Source organism: Schistocerca americana, chromosome 4 (assembly GCF_021461395.2).
Source record: "Schistocerca americana isolate TAMUIC-IGC-003095 chromosome 4, iqSchAmer2.1, whole genome shotgun sequence".
Lineage (NCBI taxonomy): Eukaryota > Metazoa > Arthropoda > Insecta > Orthoptera > Acrididae > Schistocerca > Schistocerca americana.
In genome coordinates this window covers 480,141,207-480,167,037 of record NC_060122.1, presented here as the reverse complement: position 1 = coordinate 480,167,037, position 25,831 = coordinate 480,141,207, and the positions used below count along the sequence as shown (strand labels likewise).

At 38.8% G+C, this 25,831-nt stretch overlaps 1 protein-coding gene across 7 annotated transcripts in view; it reads right to left on the bottom strand.

The window, feature by feature from the left end:
* The window catches only part of LOC124614000 (CCR4-NOT transcription complex subunit 1), a 126,391-nt gene that overhangs the window by 93,431 nt on the left and 7,129 nt on the right, over positions 1 to 25,831 (bottom strand). For all 7 annotated transcript variants that reach the window (XM_047142805.1, XM_047142800.1, XM_047142804.1 and 4 more), the window contains exons 4-11: positions 25,237 to 25,338; positions 8,080 to 8,237; positions 3,329 to 3,640; positions 3,032 to 3,217; positions 2,428 to 2,796; positions 2,059 to 2,169; positions 1,820 to 1,978; positions 1,526 to 1,638 (exon numbers count right to left, since the gene is read on the bottom strand). In XM_047142805.1, coding sequence (XP_046998761.1) covers positions 1,526 to 1,638; positions 1,820 to 1,978; positions 2,059 to 2,169; positions 2,428 to 2,796; positions 3,032 to 3,217; positions 3,329 to 3,640; positions 8,080 to 8,237; positions 25,237 to 25,338 — 1,510 coding nt within the window. The remainder of the gene's footprint in view (positions 1 to 1,525; positions 1,639 to 1,819; positions 1,979 to 2,058; positions 2,170 to 2,427; positions 2,797 to 3,031; positions 3,218 to 3,328; positions 3,641 to 8,079; positions 8,238 to 25,236; positions 25,339 to 25,831) is intronic.

Below are 25,831 nucleotides of genomic sequence, written 5' to 3'. Positions count from 1 at the left end.
AAGGAAGTCTATTAAAGTTTCAAAAACCGGCTTTAAATGATTACTGTAGAAATATACTACAGAACCCTCCATATCACTCACATAGGTATCCTGAGGAGAAGATTAGAATAATTACTGCATGCACAGAAGCATTCAAACAATCATTCTTCCCACACTCCATAGACGAATGGAGCGGAAAGAAACCGTAGTAACTGGTACAAGAGGGTGTACCCTCTGCCATGCACCTCATGGTGGTTCGCGGAGTGAAGATGTAGATTCAAAAGCTTCAAAATTTGCCCCCTCCCTCCCACACTGCCATCCAAAGAAACACTTTCCTATAGTGAACACAAATTTACATTTTCACTCATACATATGGCACCCTCTTCAGGTTCTTTGGCACAGGAAGAATAGCACAATACAAGGTGTCTATAATGCAGTTACTTTTGTCTAATTGGTCTTCCCACTTATCATCCTTGTTAAAAAAGTGTGTCTATGAATATTATTTCCAAAAATGTATAGTGCAAAATTTACTGAATTGTGCACAGAATACGTTGTTTTTACTAGACAACAGAGACAGATTCTGCTAATCATACCTACAGCATCTTAACATCTGCTTCACTACCATGCTTCAAAACATATTATAGCTCTATCAAAAGCTGGATCACCGTCTCATTTTTATGCATCGAGTCTATCTGAAATCCTTGTTTTGCATGGGGAATGTAGGACACTGCTGGCTGGTGTGCATCTCCAGTCCTCTGCCCTCTTTGGGCTCCTAACAAATGATTTCCATACACGTTCAACTTTCTCAGCTGATGGTTCTGGCTAGCCTGTGTTCTTTGCGCCACAGACACAGTCAGTCGCATGGAAAGTGTTTCACCGCTGATGGATTATTTTGTCTGCTGGAGATTTTACCTGATCTATGGTGTAAAAGCACTGCTGAGCTGTCACGACTGACTGACATTTAGCAAACTGAAGAACATAAAATGTATGTATTCTTCTATTATATGTCATGCTCTGACACTGGAACTATGTAATGACATGTTATTATGAAGCTGCACTTTGACAGATGCTCTAACTACTGAAATATGTCACTTTTTGTATGTCTTGAAGTTTCCATACAGTCCTCCTCAGTACCCCTGATGGTACTTACGAATAACTGTTTTCGATAAACTTGAAGCGGGTGTGTAACAATGATTTCCTTCATACAACTAAGGAAATAATTAAAGTTATAATCCTCAAGTTAATTTTGATTTAAAAAATTAATTCACTGGTACACTTCCAAGACAGCTCACTGTCATTATCAGCAAAAGTTACTACTTTCATTCATTACAAACTATAACAGACAATTCACTACTATGTTGGACAAGTTATTTCTTCTCTTCTACTTTTATACTGTAATATTATGAATGCTTTACCAATTTATAAATTTTGAGTCATGCACATCCAAGAAATTTTAATATATCTTATTCACTGCAATATATTTTCTCATGTCACAATTTGTCAGCTCAAGTACACTACTACTATTTGTTTTTCTCCAAAAACATACCCTGCACAGACTTGTAGACATGCCAACATTGTTGTCAGTGTCTCATGAGGCAGTTGTGCCGACTTGGGTTGACTTTCACCATCCTTGTTACCCATGATCTGTGGACACCGGCGCTGCAAAAATTAAAAAAGTGAAATATGGAACAATACGAAATACATAAAATAACTAATGAGGAAAGAAAATTAGTCCACATCACTATAATGTCAAAGAAAAATCAGAACTGAAATATGTTACTCTCAATCATTAGCAAGAACCAAAAGTATTTACAGTGATGGGTTTTAGGAAACAACTCACTTGCAGAAATTTCACACAAGCAGATATGAAAGGTTCACCATGTTCTCGTATTTTATCTGTTAGCCATTTTTCTAGTTTCAAATATTCCCTTCTTGATGCTAGGCAAGCCAAGTCTATTACAAATGGGAATGATGAAGCATTGAGCAGCATCGAAAGTGCCTGTGAAAACATGGTTAACATTAAATAAAGCTGATTTAGAGAGTGTAATAATTCTGATAATTTCAGGTTTTACTCCTTACCTTAAGGTCTTGGGCAACATCAAGAATTCGCGAAAGCCTGCTTTGGTCATTTTCTCCCCTGAGATACCATTCAGCCATTGCATGCATAATAATAGGCCTGATTGAAACATTCTAAACAAAAAAGGAAAGCATATGAATTAGTGCAGTAATTACTAACATTAAGAAACATACAAGATTAAAATTTCATTTCAAGGATAGCTCCCAAAGCTTCATTTCTGTAATGTTGGATACAAATGTTTCCAGCATAGTTCCAGGACAGTCCATTTCCTTATTGCACATTTGTACTGTTTGATTATTCATTCTTCTTATATTTTAATATTTAATACATACATGTTTTATAAGTTAGATATGCAAAACATTTTTGCTCACCTGTGAATGCCATGCCTGATGAAGTATGATAACCGAATTTGGATGATTCCCTAAAAATATTGGAATGAGACTTGTCAAGAGTTCTTGTCTCAAAACAGTAACTGGTGCACTGAACTGCAGTAATGACAGCATCAACACATCTGGGCAATGTTGAACAGGAATTTTAAACAGCTCCTGAACTTGAGCATACAATCCTCTCTCAGCTAAATAAAGCAAAACATCTACCAAGTCCATTGATCTCCAAGTAGCAATGTCTTTGTTGTCACTGTCAGGAGGAGCTTTCAGGAGATCCACTGGCACTGAGTGGTAATGATAATCAGCAAAACAGAAAAGATCTGGATTCTTCAGTATTTGCTGAATCAGTGAAAACTGCAACAGGAATGTCTGTGTAACATACTATTCTCCAAACTAAAAAAAAAATACATGAAAGGCAATATCTTTTGGACGCAAGTATGGCTCAGTGAATTAAAGAAACAATTTTAATTATTATTGGTTCAGAGTTTGTGACTGTTTTGACTATCAAGTTACAGTGGTCTATTTGCTTATTGGAATAAAATTTGTTGTACACATCTTTCAAAGAAAATGACAAAATTAATTAAAATACCTGCCCATCCACATTTTTCCAGTGTCGGTATATCAGATCAACAGGAAAGACATCTGGATGATAACCTTGGTTTTGAAGTCCCAGTCTAAGAGCAGTCATTAACAAATTCAACCCTTGTCGCTCCTTGACCATAAATTCACTGTGATCCAATTCCATTATAACATCATTCCACTGTAAGTTAGGGACCTAAACAACAATAGAAATCCAATTTAATATACAATATCTATCTGCATTATCCACTCATTTCCATGCAACTGCAACATACATTTTTGTGCCAGTCATTAAAGAATTACTCACAAGTTCTTTCAGAGCTTGCGCAAAAATTTCAACGTTCCATGTGTTTGGATGACTGCTGTCAGAAGATCCTTTCTCTTTTGAACCAGAGTCATTGCTGTTTCCCCAGTAATTGGCTGGATTCTGTAAATTCTGTAAGCCCACTTGTTCATCAAGACCAGTATGAGTCCGCACCATCATGCTGAGAACACGTGCTGTCATTGCTGGAGTCATTTCCCTTGCACCCAAACTGATAAGATTGTTCCGACATTCTTCAACAGAAGAACAGAATCCATAACCCATCTCCATTATTAAATCAGCTAAAGAACCGTCCATCTGAAAAAAGATAAAGGTGGAAATTACAATGATCATATAACAGTAGTACGTGCGCAGTTGAATCAGTCACTTACGCATCATAAAATCTACAAGATTTAAGAGTTCACACCTAGGACTTTACTCTGAAATTTAATGTGTTATCTCCAGCAAAGCTAGGTGTGGGAATGTTTTCCAGATTCCATATTATTGTAAGTACAAACAAAATTAAGTCTGGACAACTTATTAAGTGCATACTAAGGCTGTACGGCACAGTTCCAGTGGACTAAAGAGTGACTCGGCATATAGTCATGAAGATACACTGGAAACAGTGCACAAAACTTTGTGAAAACCCTGACAAATGTCTATCCCTAAAGTAACACCTTACATTTGTAAATTTCGACTAAATAATGAAACAAACAAAATAATTATCCCCCCCACCCCCACAAAAAAACCACACACGACAGCTGAATTAACAAATAAACTCAAATTCTACTTCAAAATATTTTTTGAAACAAGGGCTTTAATGCTATATCAACCCTACTACACTGCTGATATAATAAAGAAGTTCTTCCAATACTTAGTTTTGTTTCAAACATCTCTTTCAGCGTAAGTATTGTATTACCAGTACATTCAATAAACAAAATTGCTGGTAGTAACACAGATACATCAACATAGTGTAACAGGGAATGACTAACGCTGTTCACAATTTTTGACACCATTAAATGGCCAATAAGATAAAGCTGTGTATATAACCTTACAGAAATAACAATAGGTGCACAAAATCTATGCAGTTACATTGAAAATGAACAGTTTACACAGATAACAGTTCATTTTCTACAGTCTGGAAGTGCTGTGCAGCCCACTTGGTCAATTATGTTCAAGCAGTTTGGATAACAGTCTTCATTTTTCTGTTTTAAGGATACTGCTGTCTATGGAATATCATTCTGTAATTAGCTATTGTTATAAACCCATACAGGTATTATGAACATTCACTACCACAGATAACTTCCAAAAAAAAAAAGGCTTTGTCACTTAAAGACATCTTCAGCATGTTACTGAAACTTCCCTCTACAGATATGGAGATTCACGTTAATAAAAATTCCGTTGCCTACACTCATGAGGATGAGAAGCGGAGGAGGAGGAGGAGGAGGAGGAGGAGGAGGAGGAAGAAGAGGAGGAGGAAGAAGAAGAAGAATTAAGTATGTTTGGAAAATTATACGGTGAAGAGGAGAAATAAAAAACAAATCCCTGACGAATGAGACTCGATTCATCGATCCAGCGATTACGGGGCTTGAACGCTAACCACTCGGCTGCCGCCGCTTCATGGTAAAAATGGCCACGCACAGGTATATATTTGATGACTGAAATTATCTTACGATATTCTCAATAATGCTTGGGAAGTATGCGCTACTGCTTACACATTTTGTTGTCCTCATGGAGTACTACGAGTGTGCGAAGTTTGCGGTAAATCCGCATTCCAAACGTCGTGGCCTCCCCTTGTAAGTGAAAGGCTATCAAACAGCATCCTACAGAAATTCAAATTAACACCCTGTGCTATCCATTTTAATTACAGTGGTGTACTTACAAGTATAATATTGTATTAAGTCCCTGAACTAGTAACATTACAAAATAGCAAGATTATTCTTATTTGAAACTATGTCTAGGCCCAATAACTCTAAATGCTGTTTATACACACATCACTTACAGTCCAAAATGTGTGTACATTATGCCCAAGGTTTCAAGCAAATAAAATTATGTACAAATACAGTTTCTAAACCATGCTGTTTTGTGTGCTATAAATTTTCAGAAATGCTTTCATTAATAAGATTACATTTGTACTAGAGTAATTCAGAGAGAGAGAGAGAGAGAGAGAGAGAGAGAGAGAGAGAGAGAGAGAGTGTGTGTGTGTGTGTGTGTGTGTGTGTGTGTAACACAAATGTTTAACGGTATTTTTCGTTGCTAATATCTGTGATTCAATGCCTCCTCCATGTGGTGTATAGCTATCTATCCTTTTTCATATTATTACTACTACTACTACTACTACTACAACATACATTTACAATTTTTCAAGTCAATGAGAGGCTGCACTTTTGACAACTGCTTTTGGCAATCAATGACTCCTCCTGCAGCCGCTTTCTTTAATTGGTGCAATGAATGATGGAATAAAATTTACCATTAAAAAATCAGCCCCTAACCCCATAACATCAAGAAAAAGGGCCTCGTATTGCACAAAATAATTGGTGGCTGCCCCTAAAATCTGAAGATCAAGTATGTGAAGATAGTTTGCGAATAGGATACTGCTTCACTTTACTCAAGCACAAAAAAATTTAGTGTTTCAAATTCTTTTGACAATATTATGAAAATTATAGTGGAGATGCCGAGTCACAGAAATCCACAATAAAATGACTACCATACATTTACACTTTTGGCCACGGCCTCCTCCTGAAGTGGGTAACACACTCTCTCTCTCTCTCTCTCTCTCTCTCTCTCTCTCTCTCTCTCTCTCACACACACACACACACACACACACACACACACACACACACACACACACACGAGAGAGACCACTCGAGTTTTGCGTGCTTCAGGAGAAGCACTTCTGATCGAAAGTTCACTAGTTAAGCTGTCATTTTGTTGTGCCTGTCTGTGATGCAATACCTCCACTACACAGTGAGCAACAATCTATCACATTCTTAATTTTGTCACTACTTCATCCCAGAAGTTCAGTTTGCAAGTTTATTTCAGTTTTGATGCTTTTAGTGTTTTCCTTCAAATAATGTTCAATGTGATTACTAGTGCCAGCCCAACATGTATAGTAGAAAGGAAAGTGTGCAACAAGCTAGGCCCACGAATTTGTGTGTTTTGTGAAGATAATTTGGACAAAGAAAAGGAAACAGTTCTGAAAGTAAGCAAGAACATTGTTATATTGACAGGGAAAGAACAGTACAGTATAGACCGTGGTGAGAGTGGCGTAACTAGGCAGCGCACATCAGGAAAGAAGTAGGCGAGGGAGAAGCAACCAACAAGCTTTGGTTGATTTTCAGGAAGACACTAATCATCGAATACATAGTTAAATTAAGAGAAGAGAACATTCCACTCTATCTGAATTATTTGTGTTGCTTCAGTATCTTTTTGAAAGAAGCAATGTTTCATTGTCCACAATGTTCAAAGACGAAGGCTTCAGGCGTTCAGTGTTTAACAGATGCCAAATATCAATGGAAAGGACAAATGCTGTTGCATTGTGGTGCAGATTTCTGCACAGGATCATGGGTGTGAGATTTTTCAGTATAACATGGTTAAATCAAACCTGGATGAATGCCAACCACTCATTATATAAAGCCTGAAGTGATGGAATGTCCAAGGGGACCATGGCAGTGCCTTTTTGAAAAGGAAGGTGAATTATTGTTCTCTTCGCAGGTGTACCAGACAGTTGCGTGCCAAACTGCCTGTTCACATTTCATTTGAAAAGTTAGGTAATTACGGCGAAGAGACGTACAATGTAGTTTTTGAAAAAGTGTTTTAAGTATTGTTTATGACAAATCTGACATTGTGAACAAATGCAACAATCTTCAAAGAGGCAGCCAAATATGAACAGTTTGTGGAAGACTGCACCAAAAATTTAATTATACATTTGGGAAGGAGCTGTGATAGTTCGAGCAGTTCAGAAGAAGAACACTCTAAATCAAATTCTGACAGTGATGTGAATGGTGTTTATCAATCAGCGTAAGTGCAACACACACAGAAATTTATGAAAGGAGCCTGTTATCAACCTATCATCATATTGTGGTAAATCGTTAATATACTGATAAATTATTCTGCCACTCTTTGTAGATCAGATTAATGATACAAATATGTAACTACATACAAATACTGTGAAAATTCAAATGTTTGCAAAAATAGTTTTCATTCCTATTGTGAAATATAACAGGTAACTTAATGATACTTCAGCATGTTGGATACTAAATAGTTCTTTTCAATTTTTTGAGTTTATACACTACAAGTAGCGACTGTGAATAAATTCAGTTGCACAAATATGGCCTGAATGTTGTTGAAGTTTTTGTTTCTGCCTCTAGTGCATGTGAGTAGGAGCAGAGAGGCAAGTAGTGCTGTAAACCATGTTTGGCAACACTGCAATCTGTCCGCCTGAACTGTCAATACAAACTGCTCGTTTCACAGACATTAACTGTTTTGTTTTCATTTTCTTTAATGATTATGCATATTAACTGAAAAAGAAACTTTAAAATTTGTATTTGTATATTATCATGCAAATTTAGTTTATTTCCATGTAATGTTGATTACACTTGGGTTAAAAACTTTTTTCAGTAATATCTATGCCAGGCTATAGCAGTATGTACTTATCATTGATTTCACATCTAAAACCCAATATTTTAAACAATACAGCACAAGGTGATGGAATATTTGTGACAAAAGACAAATAATACATAAAGTATCATAATTACCATGGTTGTAATTGAAAGATTCTCCTGGTTTCCTTTATCCATAGGTAAAGTAGCCTTTACAGGATATAACAGTGGTGCTAAGATGACTGGCACCGATTCTTCAGTAAACTCTTTTCTTAAGGCCTGAAGAAAAGCTTCCCTTGTTTCAGTGTTTATTCCTAGAAGACAGAGTTGCAAAAGTCTTCAATTAATGGTCAATCTCAATATCATGTCAACTCACATTAAGAAAAATCGACATTGTGATAACTTAACAAGAATATAAGCTACTTACAAACTGTCAGATCACATCCCATGCCATCCTTTTATGCAGATCCCAAGGAGATTTTCCCGATTTAAGCTTGCAAAAGAGCAAAAACTGACACAGGACACTACTTAACCTAACTAAAACTGGATTTAATGGCAGGAAAAATTAGCAGAAAGCTGTAATTAATCCCAAAATTTATTACTAGTAGAAGATGAACTAGACTAAGCACAAACACAAAATTTGAAGTAACTCAAGTTTTGCTGATGGCCCAAAAGCAAATTATTTTATTCAATAGAGAGGAAGAAATATCACTAGCAGTTCGGAGATTGTGGAAAAGCAGCAAAATCCTGACAAGAAGCACAGAAAACACAGAATAGTAATAAATCTGAAAATACAAATCACACATCCAGGAAATTGGAGAAGTTGTAAAACCATTTACCCTGAAAGAAAAACATTATGAGAATAGTCAACTTCCAGAAATTTTAAAAAACAACAGGAAATTACATTAAAAAAATTTTAAATGAGGCCATGTGGATATCACAACCAAAAAACCATGCTTTAAGAGAAAAAGAACAAAAGGCTCTTCAGCACCAAGAAAATTGCAGAGATTTTATAGATATTTAAAAAAATGTCAAACTGCACTGAGGCAGAATTTTTGTTAATTACCCTAGACAAATTTCCATTCCTCCTGTCACATACAAAATTCTGTCTCTGTTCTGGATCAAATACAACAACATGAATCCAAAATTGGCAGATACCACGCAGGTTTCAGACCAAATAGATCTTTCTCAAAACAATCTTTAATTCTAAAACTAATTTTCAGATATCAAAAAATGTGGAATAAGAAAGCAGTTAGTACTTATCTGCATCTTAAAAAAAAGATTATGACTCAGTGGACACTATATTTCTCTTTCAAATTAGAAAAAGAATAAATTCTTGATCTTTAAACTGCTACAATCATTAGGAAATGATGTACAGTATAAAACCCAAGGTAAAACTCATGAAGAAATTTTTTAAATCTTTGCAAACAATCCAGGGCATAGGAAAAGTAAGACTGGCACAAACTAAAACTAGAACTTAAAACTGACCAACAAACCAAATTAGGAAAAAGCAATATTAGAACAGAGTGCCATGGCGGGTCCAAAATATGCCAAAGAATGGACACACACATTTACAGGAAATAAGAAATTCAGAACTATACAGAATTTTTCATATAAAGGAAAAAAAGGTTTTTACGGTGATATTAAAAGACGAAGTTGCACAACAATAGAAACTAGACAGAAGAGAATTTAATAGAAAATCTGCAACTATTCTCAAGAATGACAAGTCATATGGACACAAGGAAAGGCTAAAAACAAATCCTGAAATACCCTTTTTGAACATGTGATCACATGTGAAAATAATAATAATAATAATAATAAAATAAATAATAATGTAGCCATAGTTGTTGCTGCAGCAGCAATAGTAGTGATAATTACTATCTGCTGAAGTTATTGTACATATCAGGCATTGTAGAAACTTCAATTTTGCAAGTCATATATTCAAATAAAGGAGAAGGCTTGATGCAGTGTTAAGTCATGAAAAAACAAATTACAAAAAATGCATTCAAGCAAGCCCTAGGTACACCATGAATCACGTTTTGGGACAGTTATTTAATATCTAAACTAAAAAGCAATCATTAAAAATTTACCTATTTCTCAAAATTGCCTAAGAGGAAAGATGTATTATACATAAATGAGATGGAAATGTTTGGGAAAAAAGATTCAGTAATGAAAACACATTTCACCAATACCAATGTCTCTATAAGCAGAATTATTTATGACAACATTATGGAAAGTTCTTGGCTGGGAATAGAGATGGCACTGATATTAAACTTTTGATAGCAATCTGGAGAGGGAAGGGGAACATATAGTAGTGTACGGGTGAAAGGGAGAGAGGGTGAGGGGGGTGAAAGGGGTGGAGAGGGGGTGAAAGGGCTGGAGAGAGGGTGAAAGGGCTGGAGAGAGGGAGTGGGAGGGAGGGTGGAGAGAGGGAGGAGGGAGGGTGGAGGGAGGGAGGAGAGAGGGGGGAGGGTGGGGGGAGAGGGAGGGGGAGAGGGAGGGAGGGGGAGAGGGAGGGAGGGGGAGAGGGAGGGAGGGGGAGAGGGAGGGAGGGGGAGAGGGAGGGAGGGGGAGAGGGAGGGAGGGGGAGAGGGAGGGAGGGGGAGAGGGAGGGAGGGGGAGAGGGAGGGAGGGGGAGAGGGAGGGAGGGGGAGAGGGAGGGGGAGAGGGAGGGGGAGAGGGAGGGGGAGAGGGAGGGGGAGAGGGAGGGGGAGAGGGAGGGAGGGGGAGAGGGAGGGGAGAGGGAGGGAGGGGGAGGGGGAGAGGGAGGGAGGGAGGGGGAGAGGGAGGGAGAGGGGGAGAGGGAGGGGGAGAGGGAGGGAGGGAGGGGGAGAGGGAGGGAGGGAGGGGGAGAGGGAGGGAGGGAGGGGGAGAGGGAGGGAGGGAGGGGGAGAGGGAGGGAGGGGGAGAGGGAGGGAGGGAGGGAGAGGGAGGGAGGGAGGGAGGGGGAGAGGGAGGGAGGGAGGGGGAGAGGGAGGGAGGGAGAGAGGGAGGGAGGGAGGGAGGGAGAGAGGGAGGGCGGGAGGGAGGGGGAGAGGGAGGGAGGGAGGGAGGGGGAGAGGGAGGGAGGGGGAGAGGGGGAGAGGGAGGGAGGGGGAGAGGGAGGGAGGGAGGGAGGGGGAGAGGGAGGGAGGGGAGAGGGAGGGAGGGAGGGAGGGAGGGGGAGAGGGAGGGAGGGGGAGAGGGAGGGAGGGGGGAGAGGGAGGGAGGGGGAGAGGGAGGGAGGGGGAGAGGGAGGGAGGGGGAGAGGGAGGGAGGGGGAGAGGGAGGGAGGGGGAGAGGGAGGGGGAGAGGGAGGGAGGGGGAGCGGGAGGGGGAGAGGGAGGGAGGGGGAGAGGGAGGGGGAGAGGGAGGGAGGGGGAGAGGGAGGGAGGGGGAGAGGGAGGGAGGGGGAGAGGGAGGGAGGGGGAGAGGGAGGGAGGGGGAGAGGGAGGGAGGGGGAGAGGGAGGGAGGGGGAGAGGGAGGGAGGGGGAGAGGGAGGGAGGGGGAGAGGGAGGGAGGGGGAGAGGGAGGGAGGGGGAGAGGGAGGGGGATGGGGGAGGGGTAGGTAGGGAATGGGGGAGGTAGGGGAGGGGGAGGGAGGGGAGAGGGTGGATTAAAAGAGGGTGCAAGACAAGGATGGGGAGTACATAGTCGGGCAGAGGGGGTTGAAACTGTTGGGGTAGAGGGTGTAAGGGCAGTATGTTATCATAAGCTGAGGCCAGGATAATTACGAGTGTGGAGAATGTGCTGCAAGGATAACTCCCATCTGCGCAGTTCAGAAAAGTTAGTGGTGAATGGGAGGATCCAGATGGAACGAGTAGTGAAACTGACATTAAAATAAAGCATGCTATCTATGTTCAGCTGCCTGTCGTGCCACAGGGTGTCTACTTTGCTCTTGACCACAGTTTGGCGGTGGCCGTTCATCCTGGTGGACTGTGTTCCACTCACATGGATAAACTGGAATGCCATGCATCACACTATCCTTTGTTTTGATCTGTTTAATGCCAATCTGCAGTTGCCTCATCTCACAAATCACTCCATTACTAGATCTGTTCAGAAAGTAAGCAAACTCTATTTTTCTAAACTTTAATTTAACAGATTACTGATCCTCGATCCCTTCAGAGTACTCCCCTCCCTATTCACACACTTTTTTCCCAGCAGTGTTTCCATTTGCAAAGCAGTCTTTGATAACTTCATCTGAGATGGCCATTAAGGCCTATGACAAATTTGCTTTGATGTCACCATTACTCTCCACGAGGACAGTCAAATTTTTGGCACAAAACTGACGAATTGCTTATGTGGTGCGCATTGTCATGGCAGAAGAACTGTGTGTTGTGTTGCCACAACTCCTCTCTTTTTGCAGATTTTTTTCATTAACCACTACAAAACAGACAATCAACTATTTGTGCAGACCAGATCGTTGACTTTTTTTTTAACATGCGATTTCACCACTTGATGTGGAAGACCTCCCCAATCTAGCATCATCTTCAAGTGACAGACGAATAAGTTTAAATTGTGAAAACCATTTGCAACAATGTGTATGACACAGGCCATCATCACTTCTAGATGGAGCACCTACAGTGTAGCTGCAAGAGTTTGCTGCAGTAGTGTAGCCATGGCACCCTGGAATTGCCTGCCAGCCACCTGTCAGAAGCCAACACCAGCCTTTGCTGCTCCCCAGATGTGACGCTCTCTGTTATCTGTCTGCAGCTGAAGGTCTGAAGAGTTATTACCTACTTCCAACCTGTGGGACTGACTCAGCAGTGCAAGTGAACATGTAGCATTTAAAGCACCAGATTGCTGGACAGACTGTCAGTCACTACAGTTCACACATATCTACAGAAATTTCCTCAGTGCTAAAATAATACAAGATTGCACCAAATATGCACATGTGGTGACATAGTGAACAGCTGTCCTACCAACAAGGATAGTAACATTACCGCTACACTCCCTACCTCAGGAAAGTATGACCAATTAATAGGCCAGCTCATTTGGTAGCTTTCCCTCTCTAAAATGCAATACTTCAAACAATTGTTGCACAGGGAGGAAACTGGAGACAGAAAGCCACCTCCACACCGTGGGCAAACAGTATGTCCCAGATACATTCTCACACTTGTATAGATATCTCATTTGCAGAGATTTATAGAACCCTGCTCTTGGTGACACCTTAGTGAACTTTAGTAAGATCGTGGAGATCGCAGACAAAAAACCGAGTAACTGTGCTGCTCCAAGGCATTACAAAACATAAGCGAGATAGGCTGTATGACATCACCTCATGCCTCAATGAGTTTGAACCTCTGACCCAACCAAACGGTGAGACTGCACACTTTCACACTAATGACAATGAGCACACACTGTGCTCTCACCAGACCAAGAAGACCATTTTTACCACTGTCATTTTGGTGAAATAGTAGGAAGATGTGCAAATGGCAGGCCCTTTATACCCAGTAGGCAGCTCTGCCAGCAGCACCGTCTCAGGCTATTACTGTGATGTTTAGCATAAGAAAAGGACCACTGGGATACAGTTTGTGCCACTGGCTCTGACGCAGCAGTTACCAGATGACAGCTGCCAATGGCTCACTCTTTAATAACAAAAGAAATTTAGTGAAGTAGTGAAGAGAGTCCTAAGATTGCAACTACATATGGAAACACCACGAAAGGACATAATATAGCAATGGATAATCTGCGATTAAAGATGTACGAGATGATTGATGCAATAGACATACTGGAAGAAAATGGTACATCTTACATGAATATTTAAATATGTGGATCATGAGTTTAAAATTTTTACAATGCTGACTAAAAACACAACTACAAAAACTATTCCTTTTGCAAAAAACAGTTTTATTTATGCAATGTATTTTATTTGTTCCAGACTGTTTTGCCTTTTACTTGAAGGTATCTTCAGTGGATTCCAGAACAATACAGTTTTGTTTTGATATGTTATATTTGTAGGTTATAAAATAATTCACGGCTTATATTTTACACAAGTAAGTGATTACTTACAGTTATTGAGTTTTTTGGCTGGAATTAGCATTTCCTCTTATCTGGTCACATGTTGGATGTCACACTATAACTTCATTTACAAAACATAAGCACATTTTCACCTCTCAAACTTTTTTCCAATTTTCAAGTTCTGTGCTGTAAATGCTGTGGAACAATATTATCAGGGTTGCCCCAAGTTTTCCCAAGTGAAGTTCCCTGATATTTCCCTGATTTTCAGACAAGTTTTAGCATTTTTCCCTGACAAATTTTGATATCTCAAGGGTAAGTTAAGATGTAAGTTGACAATCTGTCTTTGCAGCTATGGTACAAGAAACAATAGTGCAAATGAGGAAATCTATCAAAAAAATTGCAAGCAGATGATGTTTCCTGATATGAGCAAAAACATTGAGGACTAATGTAAATATCTTGTGTAATGAACTTCAGATGGAGAAAGTGTGCCAAATAGTACTGTTTTTCATTTAGACTACTGATGTTATTTTATTTCAATAAAACAAAGCACATTTGATGACAAAAATATGCATTTCCTTGGAGTCACAAAGCAGATTTAAAATACCTTCACTGATTACAGAAATAGCCTCGGAAAAAAGTAGGCCTCTTGAAAGACGTTTATAAGGTGGGGAAGAATTGTGTAAACGAACACTGTAGGTGACCACAGTAAAATGTTGGTTCCACTATGTTCATTATTGTCAGTTATTACTAACTGTGTTATATCTAAATTTTTTTACAGGTTTATGTGATTTTCTTTTGAGAAATCTATGAGTACATAGAGTACAGACCGCCGGCGGCTGACAAAATTTTCTTCTTCTTATCGTTTTTACTTTCCAGCATATACACTACTTTTGAAGTGCCAAAATATACTAGAACAAATAAAATGTCTATAGAATGCCACACTGTACAACAGACTTGAGATGAGATAGTTGCACTTCCTGAAATCCATCACCCATGGCCTCTGGCCTGCTGATGGGCACCGCAGTGCTGGGTCCATGGATAAACTGTGAAAATCTGCTGTTTTACGCCACACACAAACATACCACTCCTGCAGGGAGATTTTTGAGACTAGATCCAATGGGCAGAGTCTGCATATTAGCAGGAACTGAATGGCTTCATATCAGCAGGCACGATCCATTACAGATACCCGCAGAAACGGCCAGTGGTTTTGGCCTGTTGCGGAAATTCACTCATGTGGACAGCTTTTCATGAGCCACTTGATGAAATGAGACCCACGGTGATCAATCCATGCAACAGATAACTTGCTCAAATATTCTGAGACTCAATACTAATGGGGATAGCTAGCACCTCACCATAAAGATGATTGCTAAGCCACAGACAGACATGTAGAAAAGACACACTCGCAACCAAATTTTCAGCCGTAGCTTTTGTCAGAAAATGAGAGCACACACACATTCACACAATCACTCAGACACAACTTACACACACATGACCACCGTCTCTGGGTGCTGTGCCTACAGTCTCTGAGAATTAGATCCAAACAAACCACTCCTCAGGCCTCCCTGTCTCTTATCGGCAGCTGCTAGGCTAACAGCAAAAAGCAGTGCAGCACTGACCGCAAGCTGAGGGGAGTGGTAGGAAGGAGAGAAGCAGTATTAATGAGGGAGTAGGGAAGTGACGTACATACTCAACTGCATCCAGACAACGATGCATGACACTTCAGCAGACAAACCATTTCATTTACTGAGGCAAAAATGAGATTTTTCCAGTGCTCTTTTCAAATCTCCCCAATATTTCCCTAATGTGTTTGAAATTCCCTGATTTCGAGAACTTGTGGTAACCCTGATTATTATTCTGCCACTAGCTGTAGATACTGATTTTCAGTTTTAACTATTGCGTGTTCACTTTATGTCTCTTTCTACTGGGTTTATGTAAATGGAGGGGTGGGGGGGGGGGGGGGGGGGGGTCAAGGCGAGTTTTATGAACTTGAATGTGAATTTAATAGCTGTCAACGAGAGGCTGACAGATTGGTTGTTCACCTGATTTGATGTTTGGTTTAAATGTTTTATGGAGTGGTTAATTGAAGACCGAGCGGAAAGGGACTGGGTGGTATTATTATGATAACCATCTTTTGGAGTGTTGATCTACTATTTTATTTATTAATGTAAACAATAAATTGATTGTTGTGTATATTTGATCATTCACCAGGGTTCTCTTTTCTGCTTTGGTTTTTTTTGTATGTGGTAATTTTCTTGCAGGGTCAGAAGATGTTTTTCATCGTTTATTCTAATTATTTTCATGTCTTCTTCTCTAGCAGTTGGGTTTTGATTGTGTTCTCTTAGGTGTCCCATAAATGTAGAGTGGTTTGTCCCAAACTTACAGGTTGTCTTACATATCTGTCACCACAAGTGTTACACTGTAATCACACACACACACACACACACACACACACACACACACACACACACACACACACACACCTGCTTTCTGGAACTGTTAATGTCTTCTTAGTTTTAGGGTGTATTTTTGGATAGAACTGTCTGTTGTGTATGCTACGTTTATGCCCGGTCTTTCGAAAATATTGGTGACTTTACATGTGACCATGTGTTTGTCATTGTGTACCATCTTTTGTCTTTTCTTACATTTTCCTGGTTATTCTATGTAGTTGTTATGGCAATGAGTGTTTCTGATTGTCTTTGGTTCTGTTGTGTTGTTCTTGTATGGTATTGTTTTTTCTGTTTTACTTTTGTTATTGTTGTCAGTTGTTTTGCATTAACACTAACAATAATCATCGTCATCCAATCATCTAACCATCTACACACACAAAGCAAGCAGTTTTTTGACTGATGCTCCACCGACTCAACACAGTGGCATTCAATACTACCAAAAAGAGCTTGACATAATAATGTGGAAAGCCAAAAACAATGGCTACAATGGTAACAGTCACAAAGCTATTTTTTAAAAAAGAGAGAGAGAGAGAGAGAGAGAGAGAGAGAGAGAGAGAGAGAGAGAGAGAATACACAAAACCACAGCAGAACCAGAGAATCACAAACACTCAGTACCATAACAACACAGAATAACCAGGAAAATACAAGAGAAGAAGCGAGATGGTACACAATGACACACAAACTCACCGCATTTTCAAAAGACAGGGCTAAAACATAGCATACACAACAGACAATTCTATCCAAAAACATACACCCCAAAACCAATAAAAGAAAGACATATACCAGAAAGCAGGTATATATCAATTACAGAGTAACAGTTGCGATGGCAGATATGTAGGACAAATGATCAGAATGTTTGACATCACATAGAAAGAACACTCGAGAGCCTATAAATTTGGGACAAACCACTCTACATTTATAGAACACCTAAGAGAACACAATTACAAGCCAACCTCCAGAGAAGACAACATGAAAATAACTAGAATAAACAATAAAAAACACCCCCTGATCCCACAAGGAAATTACCACATACAAAAACCAAAGCAGAAAAGAAAACCCTGTTAAATGATCAAATACACATAACAAACATATCATTGTTTACATTATTAGATATAACAGTAGAGTAATACTCCAACAGATGATCATCATAATAATAATACCACACAATCCCTTTCTGCTCACTCGTCGATGAACCACTCCACAAAGCATTTAAACCAAAACTTGAATCAGCTGATTTTTGTCAGTTGTTGTGGGTTTACACTAGTCACTACCAACACCTAATCTTCAAACCATACGCACACACAAAAGCAAGCAGTATTTGACAAATGCTCCACATACTCAACACAATCTGTCAACCACTCTTTGACAGGTATTATATTCACATTCAAGTTTATATAAGCCACCCCTGACTATCCTCCCCCCCTCCCTACCTACATAAACAAACAAAATAGAAAGAGACAAAGTGAACACACAATAGTTAAGACAGTAAATCGGTATCTACAGCTAGTGACAGAAGAATAATAGTGCTCCAATTAGGGCACAGACACAGAAAATTGTGAAGAAAAATGTTCATGACATGACAATGTGTTTATATTTCATAAGTGAAGTTCTAGGGCAACCTCCAACATGGGACCAGACGAGAGGAAATGCAGATGCCAGCCAGAAGCTCTAATAACTATATATATAAGCTGTGAACTGTTATAGAACTTTCCACTGAACATGTCCTGAGGCAGAAGGCGAAACATGTCTGGAACAAACAAAATACATTGCAGCAAAAGAAGGGCGTATTTATTTACGAAACAAATATTTCTGTGCTTGCTGCAGATGATGGCCCTGCAAACAAAATACCTTTTATAACAACATTTTGCCACTTTTAAACAGAATCTAGCTTATTTGTCTACTGTTTTGTGCTCCTGACGAGACTTCACGACGGGAATTTCACAGTTCTCACAGGAACAGAGGCATCTATGGCCCTTTGACATTAAGGGCAAAGTCTGCATCACCTTTTTGTGTTTTCTGAATGTGACAATGATTCTTTGTCTTGAAAAGGATAAAAGAACTATCAGAAATTTAAAAGCCTTCTGAAGCAAGTGTATGAGAAAATATGTGAGAAGAGGCCTGGACGTGAGAGAGAGAGATCACATTTCTCCAGAAAAATTTAAGCTGCATAGCAACAGAAATGTCAGGAATTGAAAACAACAAAATTTAGAAACTACATCCTAATCATTAGATTCAGTAACCTCTAATTCATACCTACTGCAACACTGATTACATATTTATGATATGAATATAATAGAGGGAAACATTCCACGTGGGAAAAATATATCTAAAAAGAAAGATGATGAAACTTACCAAACAAAAGCGCTGGCAGGTCGATAGACACACAAAAAAACACAAACATACACACAAAATTCTAGCTTTCGCAACCAATGGTTGCCTCGTCAGGAAAGAGGGAAGGAGAAGGAAAGACAAAAGGATATGGGTTTTAAAGGAGAGGGTAAGGAGTCATTCCAATCCCGGGAGCAGAAAGACTTACCTTAGGGGGAAAAAAGGACAGGTATACACTCGCACCCACACACATATCCATCCACACATACACAGACACAAGCAGACATTTGTAAAGGCAAATGCATCTTTGCCTTTACAAATGTCTGCTTGTGTCTGTGTATGTGTGGATGGATATGTGTGTGGGTGCGAGTGTATACCTGTCCTTTTTTCCCCCTAAGGTAAGTCTTTCCGCTCCCGGGATTGGAATGACCCCTTACCCTCTCCTTTAAAACCCATATCCTTTTGTCTTTCCTTCTCCTTCCCTCTTTCCTGACGAGGCAACCATTGGTTGCGAAAGCTAGAATTTTGTGTGTATGTTTGTGTTTTTTTGTGTGTCTATCGACCTGCCAGCGCTTTTGTTTGGTAAGTTTCATCATCTTTCTTTTTAGACTGATTACATATTTGTTAGAAAAAAGTTTTGAATTCACTGAACATGTTATGTCAGCTACAAATGGGTATTTTGCATGCCTTTCAGAATAAGTGTTCAAGGATCTAACCCACATTTTGGAAAAACAGTGAAAAGGTGCATTCATTTTAAAGTGTCTTATGGGTCTACAATGTTAATTCTTTCACTGTCATATTCAGAAAATTTCAGTTTGCCCACATAAGTACATATGTAAAAGACAATATATAGAGTAAGAAACTTATACTGGAGATTCGTCCACTATATGGAATCATGTTTCATGACTGTGCATTTACAACAGGGTTTAAAAACATATAAACAACTCAAGAGCTTAAAGTATATCTTTTCTCTAATGAATCCTTTCAAAAGAAACAATCACACACACAATTACAGCTATATGTATGAAAAAAGAATTATTTGCTTTTCATGAAGGTGATTCTGGCTCCAAAAATGGGTGAATTACGTGGATAAATTTGCATGATGTACCTAAATAATGTAAAATGCCCAACATTGAGCAATATCAGCTTCAAAACCAACTGAAAATGCTTCTTGGTAATGCATACTAATGATGATTTTCTGCTGTAGCATATCTGACAGTAAGGGACAACTTACAGAACTGTGATTTGCTAAAATATTTTTCACTGCAACACTGACCTGTCAGTAAATGCATAGCATGCATCCCAAAATAGGAAGGGATTTTCAAATGGCGTGTAATCTGATGCTTTTGACATCATTACAATACATTGTGCAACATATAAACAAACTAAATAACCAAGCAGACAAATGTTTTACTCAGTCAGATTTCATAGTAAGATTCATATTGTGTTTTGAATGAAATTACTGTTGCCAAAAACAAAGTACCAAAACAACATACACAAATCAACAAATATCTAGAAACCACTGAGAGACATGCTATTAAGTGGTAACGATGGTTGTCTTAGTTATTAGTGAAATCTATGTCTGTGACCTGTGCATGACTCAAATGGCCGTGAGTGAAACAAATTGTTGTGTTAAATAATTTTGCTTTTTTACAAATATTTGGACAGTTTTTTCCCCCAAACATGATGTCACGGATGGGCTGCGTGTATGAAATTCATTGTTCTTATAAGGTTCACATTGTTACTGGTGGCTCACTTTTACAGTGAATGCTTGCTTTTGTGATATGGTTTGTAGTAATGTTTTGGTTGAATGGGATAGAGTCTTTGGTATTTGTTGGTTATTTATTTGTTTTTGATTTCTGACCTGTTAAATTCTGTATGTAGTGGAGTCCAGTATCTTTATGTATTTTCTTTTGGTTAATTCTGGAGGATCGCATGTGCGTTTTTTCTTTCTTTCTTTTTAATTTTTCCCCTAAATTATTTTGTGGGGTTATGTCTGGTTATCCCTATCTTCATTTTAACTGTATAGGTCACGTGAAATATTTGAGGATACTTAGATTCATGTCCAGGGGTCCATGGATCATTATGTACAATAAATCATAATGATGTAACAAGTAATTTTACATTCACATCACAAATTAATTTGTAGATGTGCAACATTTCTAATTCCCTCCCACATCGTATCCTGGTATTCCACTTCCTGGCATTCAATCTTGAAGTAAACATGTTGTGCTGTATAATGATGTGCATGCTCGGTGTATTTGAAGGGTGCATGTTGAAGTAAGAGGTGGTGTATTCTTGAGGTGGATGTTTACATTTGTGACTGTTTGTAGAAATGGTGTCAAGTCTTTTGTAATTCCTGGACTTTTCCCGGATTCCCGGTTAAAAATTCACTTTCTCCCAGGTGAAAATACACATTTTCCGTGTTAAGTGACAGTATACTTTTCCATGGTACTGTAAAACTTATCAATCCTTTGAATGGTTATAGTTTTATACACTGCCTGCGTAGAATTTGCCGGCGCTTTAGAAAATGAAACTCAGGGGAAAAAAAACAAGTTTTGGAAAGATCTTTGATGTGCAGCAACATATATGCTGCATATTTTTGTATTACGAAGGTGTAAATTCGAATTCCAATGTTACTTTCCGATGCATTGAAATTGAGATTGCGATGCGCTTTTGTAAGCCAGTCATAGCTCATGTCGCATGATCTCGCCAGCCGCTGACAGCATAGGACACGTGATGGGGTCAGCCAATAGCAAGATCGCTGTTAAGTAGCGCAAACACACAAATAAGAAAAATTAAATTAATATACATAGTGTTGCTACATGAAATGAAAAGCTTTCACATATAATATTGGTCTCTAAGATTAATAAGCTGCAAGAGAAGCTAAGCTACCACACATAATGTTGATCTTTTATGCGAATGTTACACTTTAAGATACATCGCATAATTGTGCCGGCAAAATTTTTAGTAACAACATAAATGTTTATTTAGGTTCATTTGAGCAGCTGGCACAGAGTGCCAGAGAATGGGAGTCATTGCCCTAGAGCAGCTACAATGACGCAGGAAGCCCATTTGTTCGTATGTGTAAAACATTAAAAGATCTTACACACTGTCATGAAAGAAACAACACGTCAGATGATACTTCAAGAACATAAGAATTTCGTGAACCGTACTAAAATGCATACTTCGGCTTGAAGTGCACATTCGTATGTCCAGATTCAGATGTAAATTTTATGGGAGTACCATTATTATGGCATAATGTCATGTGTGCTAGAAGATAAAAACGTGCACTTGAAAAGTAGCGAACAATTGAATGTAGCGAACAGTGTGGAATCACTTACTTTCAATGAAATTGATTGCCTCAGTAGAAAAGACTAATAAAAGCCAAATTTATTTGAAAAAAAAAAAAAAACCCCTTCATTGTTCTGCAAGGCGATTAATGCTGGGCTGTCTGAAGGGTGGAAATAAAATAAAATCTGAAATTAATAATATATTTTAGCCTTCCGTAACTATGTGAAGCAATTTAATTCATTTGATAGCTCCCGGCCACAGAAATCTGCTTCGTTTTCAATTGACATGGGAGCAATAAACGAAGAGGAAACAGCAAAATCACTAAAAGTGAACATGCGTCATGTGGAGACTACCCACCTCCCCACTACGGCTCAGACTACTCTGTGCATCAACTCTGGAACTATGATATTTCCAAACTGGGGCTATACTAGATAGTTCTTTCAGAAAAGATTTTCCGACAGTTAAAACTACACTATATGTTAACACATGTGTCTCCTTCAGAAATGCTTTCCTTGCCAATGCCAGTCTACATTTTATATCCTCTCTACTTCGACCATCAGTTATTTTGCTTCCCAAATAGCAAACCTCTTACTACTTAAGTCTCTCATTTCGTAATCTAATTCCTTCAGCATCATCTGATTAATTTTAACACATTCCATTATCCTCATTTTGCTTCCGTTGATTTTCATCTTGTATCCTCCTTTCAAGACACTGTCCACTCCGTTCAACTGCTCTTCCAGGTGCTTTGCTGTCTGACAATTACAATTTCATCAGCAAACCTCAAAGTTTTTATTTATTCTCCATGGACTTTTGGCCCTAACCTGAATTTTTCTTTTGTTTCCTTTACTGCTTGCTCAATATACAGATTGAATAACATTGGGGATATAATCCAACCCTGTCCTCCTACCTTCTCAACCACTGCATCCCTTTTGTGCCCCTAAACTCACATAGCTGCCATCTGGTTTCTGTACAAACTTTAAATAGCCTTTCACTCCCTGTATTTGACGCCTGCCACCTTCAGAATCTGAAAGAGTATTCCACTCAACATTGTCAAAAGCTTTCTCTAAGTCTACTAAGGCTAGAAACATAGGTTTGCCTTTCCTTAATCTATCTTCTAAGATAAATCATAGGGTCACATGTTCCAAAATTTCTACGGAATCCAAACCGATCTTCCCCGAGGTCGGCATCTACCAGTTTCTCCATTCGTCAGTAAAGAATACGTGTTAGTATTTTGCAGCCGTGGCTTATTAAACTCTTAGTTTGTTTTCTCTGTGATTGGAATTATTATATTCTTCTTGAAGTCTGAGGGTATTTCACCTGTCTCATTCATCTTGCTCACCAGATGGTAGAGAGTTTTGTCTTGACTGGCTCTCCCAAGGCTATCAGCAGTTCTGATGAAATGTTGTCTACTCCTGGGGCCTTGTTTCAAGTCAGGTCTTTCAGTGCTCTGTCAAATTCATCACGCGGTGTCGTATCTCCCATTTCATCCTTATCTATGTCGTCTTCCACTTCTATAATATTGCCCTCAAGTACATTGCCCTTGCATAGACCCTCTATATACTCCTTCCACCTCTCTGCTTTCCATTTTTTGCTTAGAATTGGTTTTCATCTGAGATCTTGATATTCATACAGGTGGTTCTCTTTTCTTCAATAGTCTCTCTAATTTTCCTGGAAACAGTATGTATCTTACCCCCTAGTGAGATAAGCCTCTACATCCTTACATTTGTCCTCTATCCATTCCTGCTTAGCCATTTTGCACTTCCTATCAATCTCATTTTTGAAACGTTTGTATTCTCCAGGCCTCTTCCACATATGCAACCTTCTTTCATGATTCTTGAACCAAGTGTTAGCTGTTATTAAGTTATGCTCTGTGCAAAATTCTACCAAACGGCTTCCTCTTTCATTTCTTACGCCCATTCCATATTCACCTACTATGTTTCCTTCTCTTCCTTTTCCTACTATCGAGTTCCAGTCACCTGTAACTATTAAATTTTCATCTCCCTTCACTATATCAATAATTTCTCTTATTGCATCATACATTTCTGCAATCTCTTTGTCATCTGTGATGCTAGTTGGCATATATACTTGTACTATTGTGGCAAACTTATTTAACTCACTTGACCCATATAAGGAAACTTTTTGCTTACTGTTCCGTACATATTACTTAAACCACTCTTATGCTATTCCATTTATACCATAGCTTACCCGTGTTCCTATTTTTTTATTACTTAACTCCTGCATTACTGTTATTTGATTTTGTATTTATAGCCCTGTATTCACTTGACCAGAAGTCATGTTGCCACCAAACTTCAATAATTCCCACTATTTCTAACTTTAACCTATCCATTACCCATTTTAAATTTTTTAAACATGAAACTGGTACACTCAACAAAAACTATTATAATTACAATATATTGTCAAATATAAGAAAGCAAAGGAATCTGTGACATCACTGTCCAGAAATTAACCAAGTTGGTTGATTTGACTAATTTTATCCAACTTTATGAGCTGCCAGTGTAGTGATATCTTATTCTGATCCGATTTTATAACCCTTATGGTACTTTGAATAGACTTGGCACCTTACAAACAACACTTTGCATGGCTCACAAAAGCACCCAAGGTGAAATGTAATAATCTGGCATTTAACCAAAGATCCCTTGAGTGTTCATCATGACTGTTCTGCTGCCAATATGGTTAGCAGCATTACAATCATACTTACTCTACCCAAGTTGACATTAAGGAACATTAAATGAAATGATATGCGCATGATGTCACAGAAGTGACAGTATACGTACAGTCTACAGTTGAAGGAACTTTCTGTTATGGTATATTACTTATCTTCCGACTTCACAATATTATCAAAAGGATAAGATTGCTGCTCACCATACAGTGGAGTTGAGTCGCAGGCAGGAAAAGAAAGAAAGAAAGACAGAGAGAGAGAATGTGTGTGTGTGTGTGTGTGTGTGTGTGTGTGTGTGTGTGTGTGTGTGTGTGTGTGTGCGTGTGCGTGTGCGCGCGCGCGCGCGCGCGCGCGCGAGCTAAAAAAGACATTTTAACGGAAAGCTCACTTGTTTAGCAGTCTTTTGTTGTGCCTATTTGCGACTCACCATCTCCACTATGTGGTGAGTAGCAATCCATCCTCTTCATCATGTTGTTAACATTACATCACGGACTTTCCTTTGTTGATTTTATCTTCCAGTTTGTTAGATTAGCATTTGTATTCTAAATGCCAAAAATAAGCTGCATTTCCTATTTCAATGGCATATAGAACACAGAATTAACTGAAATATTTTTATCATTACTCACCAAATTGATCTTTGAATCCCTGGAGTAAACTGACAACTATCAAGTGGAGAACCTCAGAAGGAATGTCACGCAGACTGAGTTCTTGCTGGTTGCTAGCTGTTTCTACAAAAATTAGAGAATTCATAAAAATTATGGTTAAAAGGAAAATAGCTATAAGATAACAATGACTAATAGAAAAAAAACTTTACTCACTATAAAAGGCTAACTCAAATTAACATTGCAAATTCTTGCCAGGGATACCATGTACCATTCTCGGCCAATTATTTTCTGGCATCCTACTGAGATAGAGATAAGAACATACTGCCTACCGGAAGATATAGTTCTACATACTTATACCACTTTTTAAAAAATAACTTCAAATAGAAGTATTGAATTTAGCACATGTTAAAATGAAGGACTAAGTAAGGAACATGTATTTTTTGTTTTCTCCAAAAAAATTTCTGTTCTGAAATACAGCCCTCCAATGATGACACTGCGCATATCATTTTTAAGATGCGAATTTTGGAAAAAATTTAAAATGCTGTATCTCTGGAAAAGTTCTAGATATTTTGCTGTTTTTTCTTTTAGAAAATTGTTTAATGATTACAAAGAAATC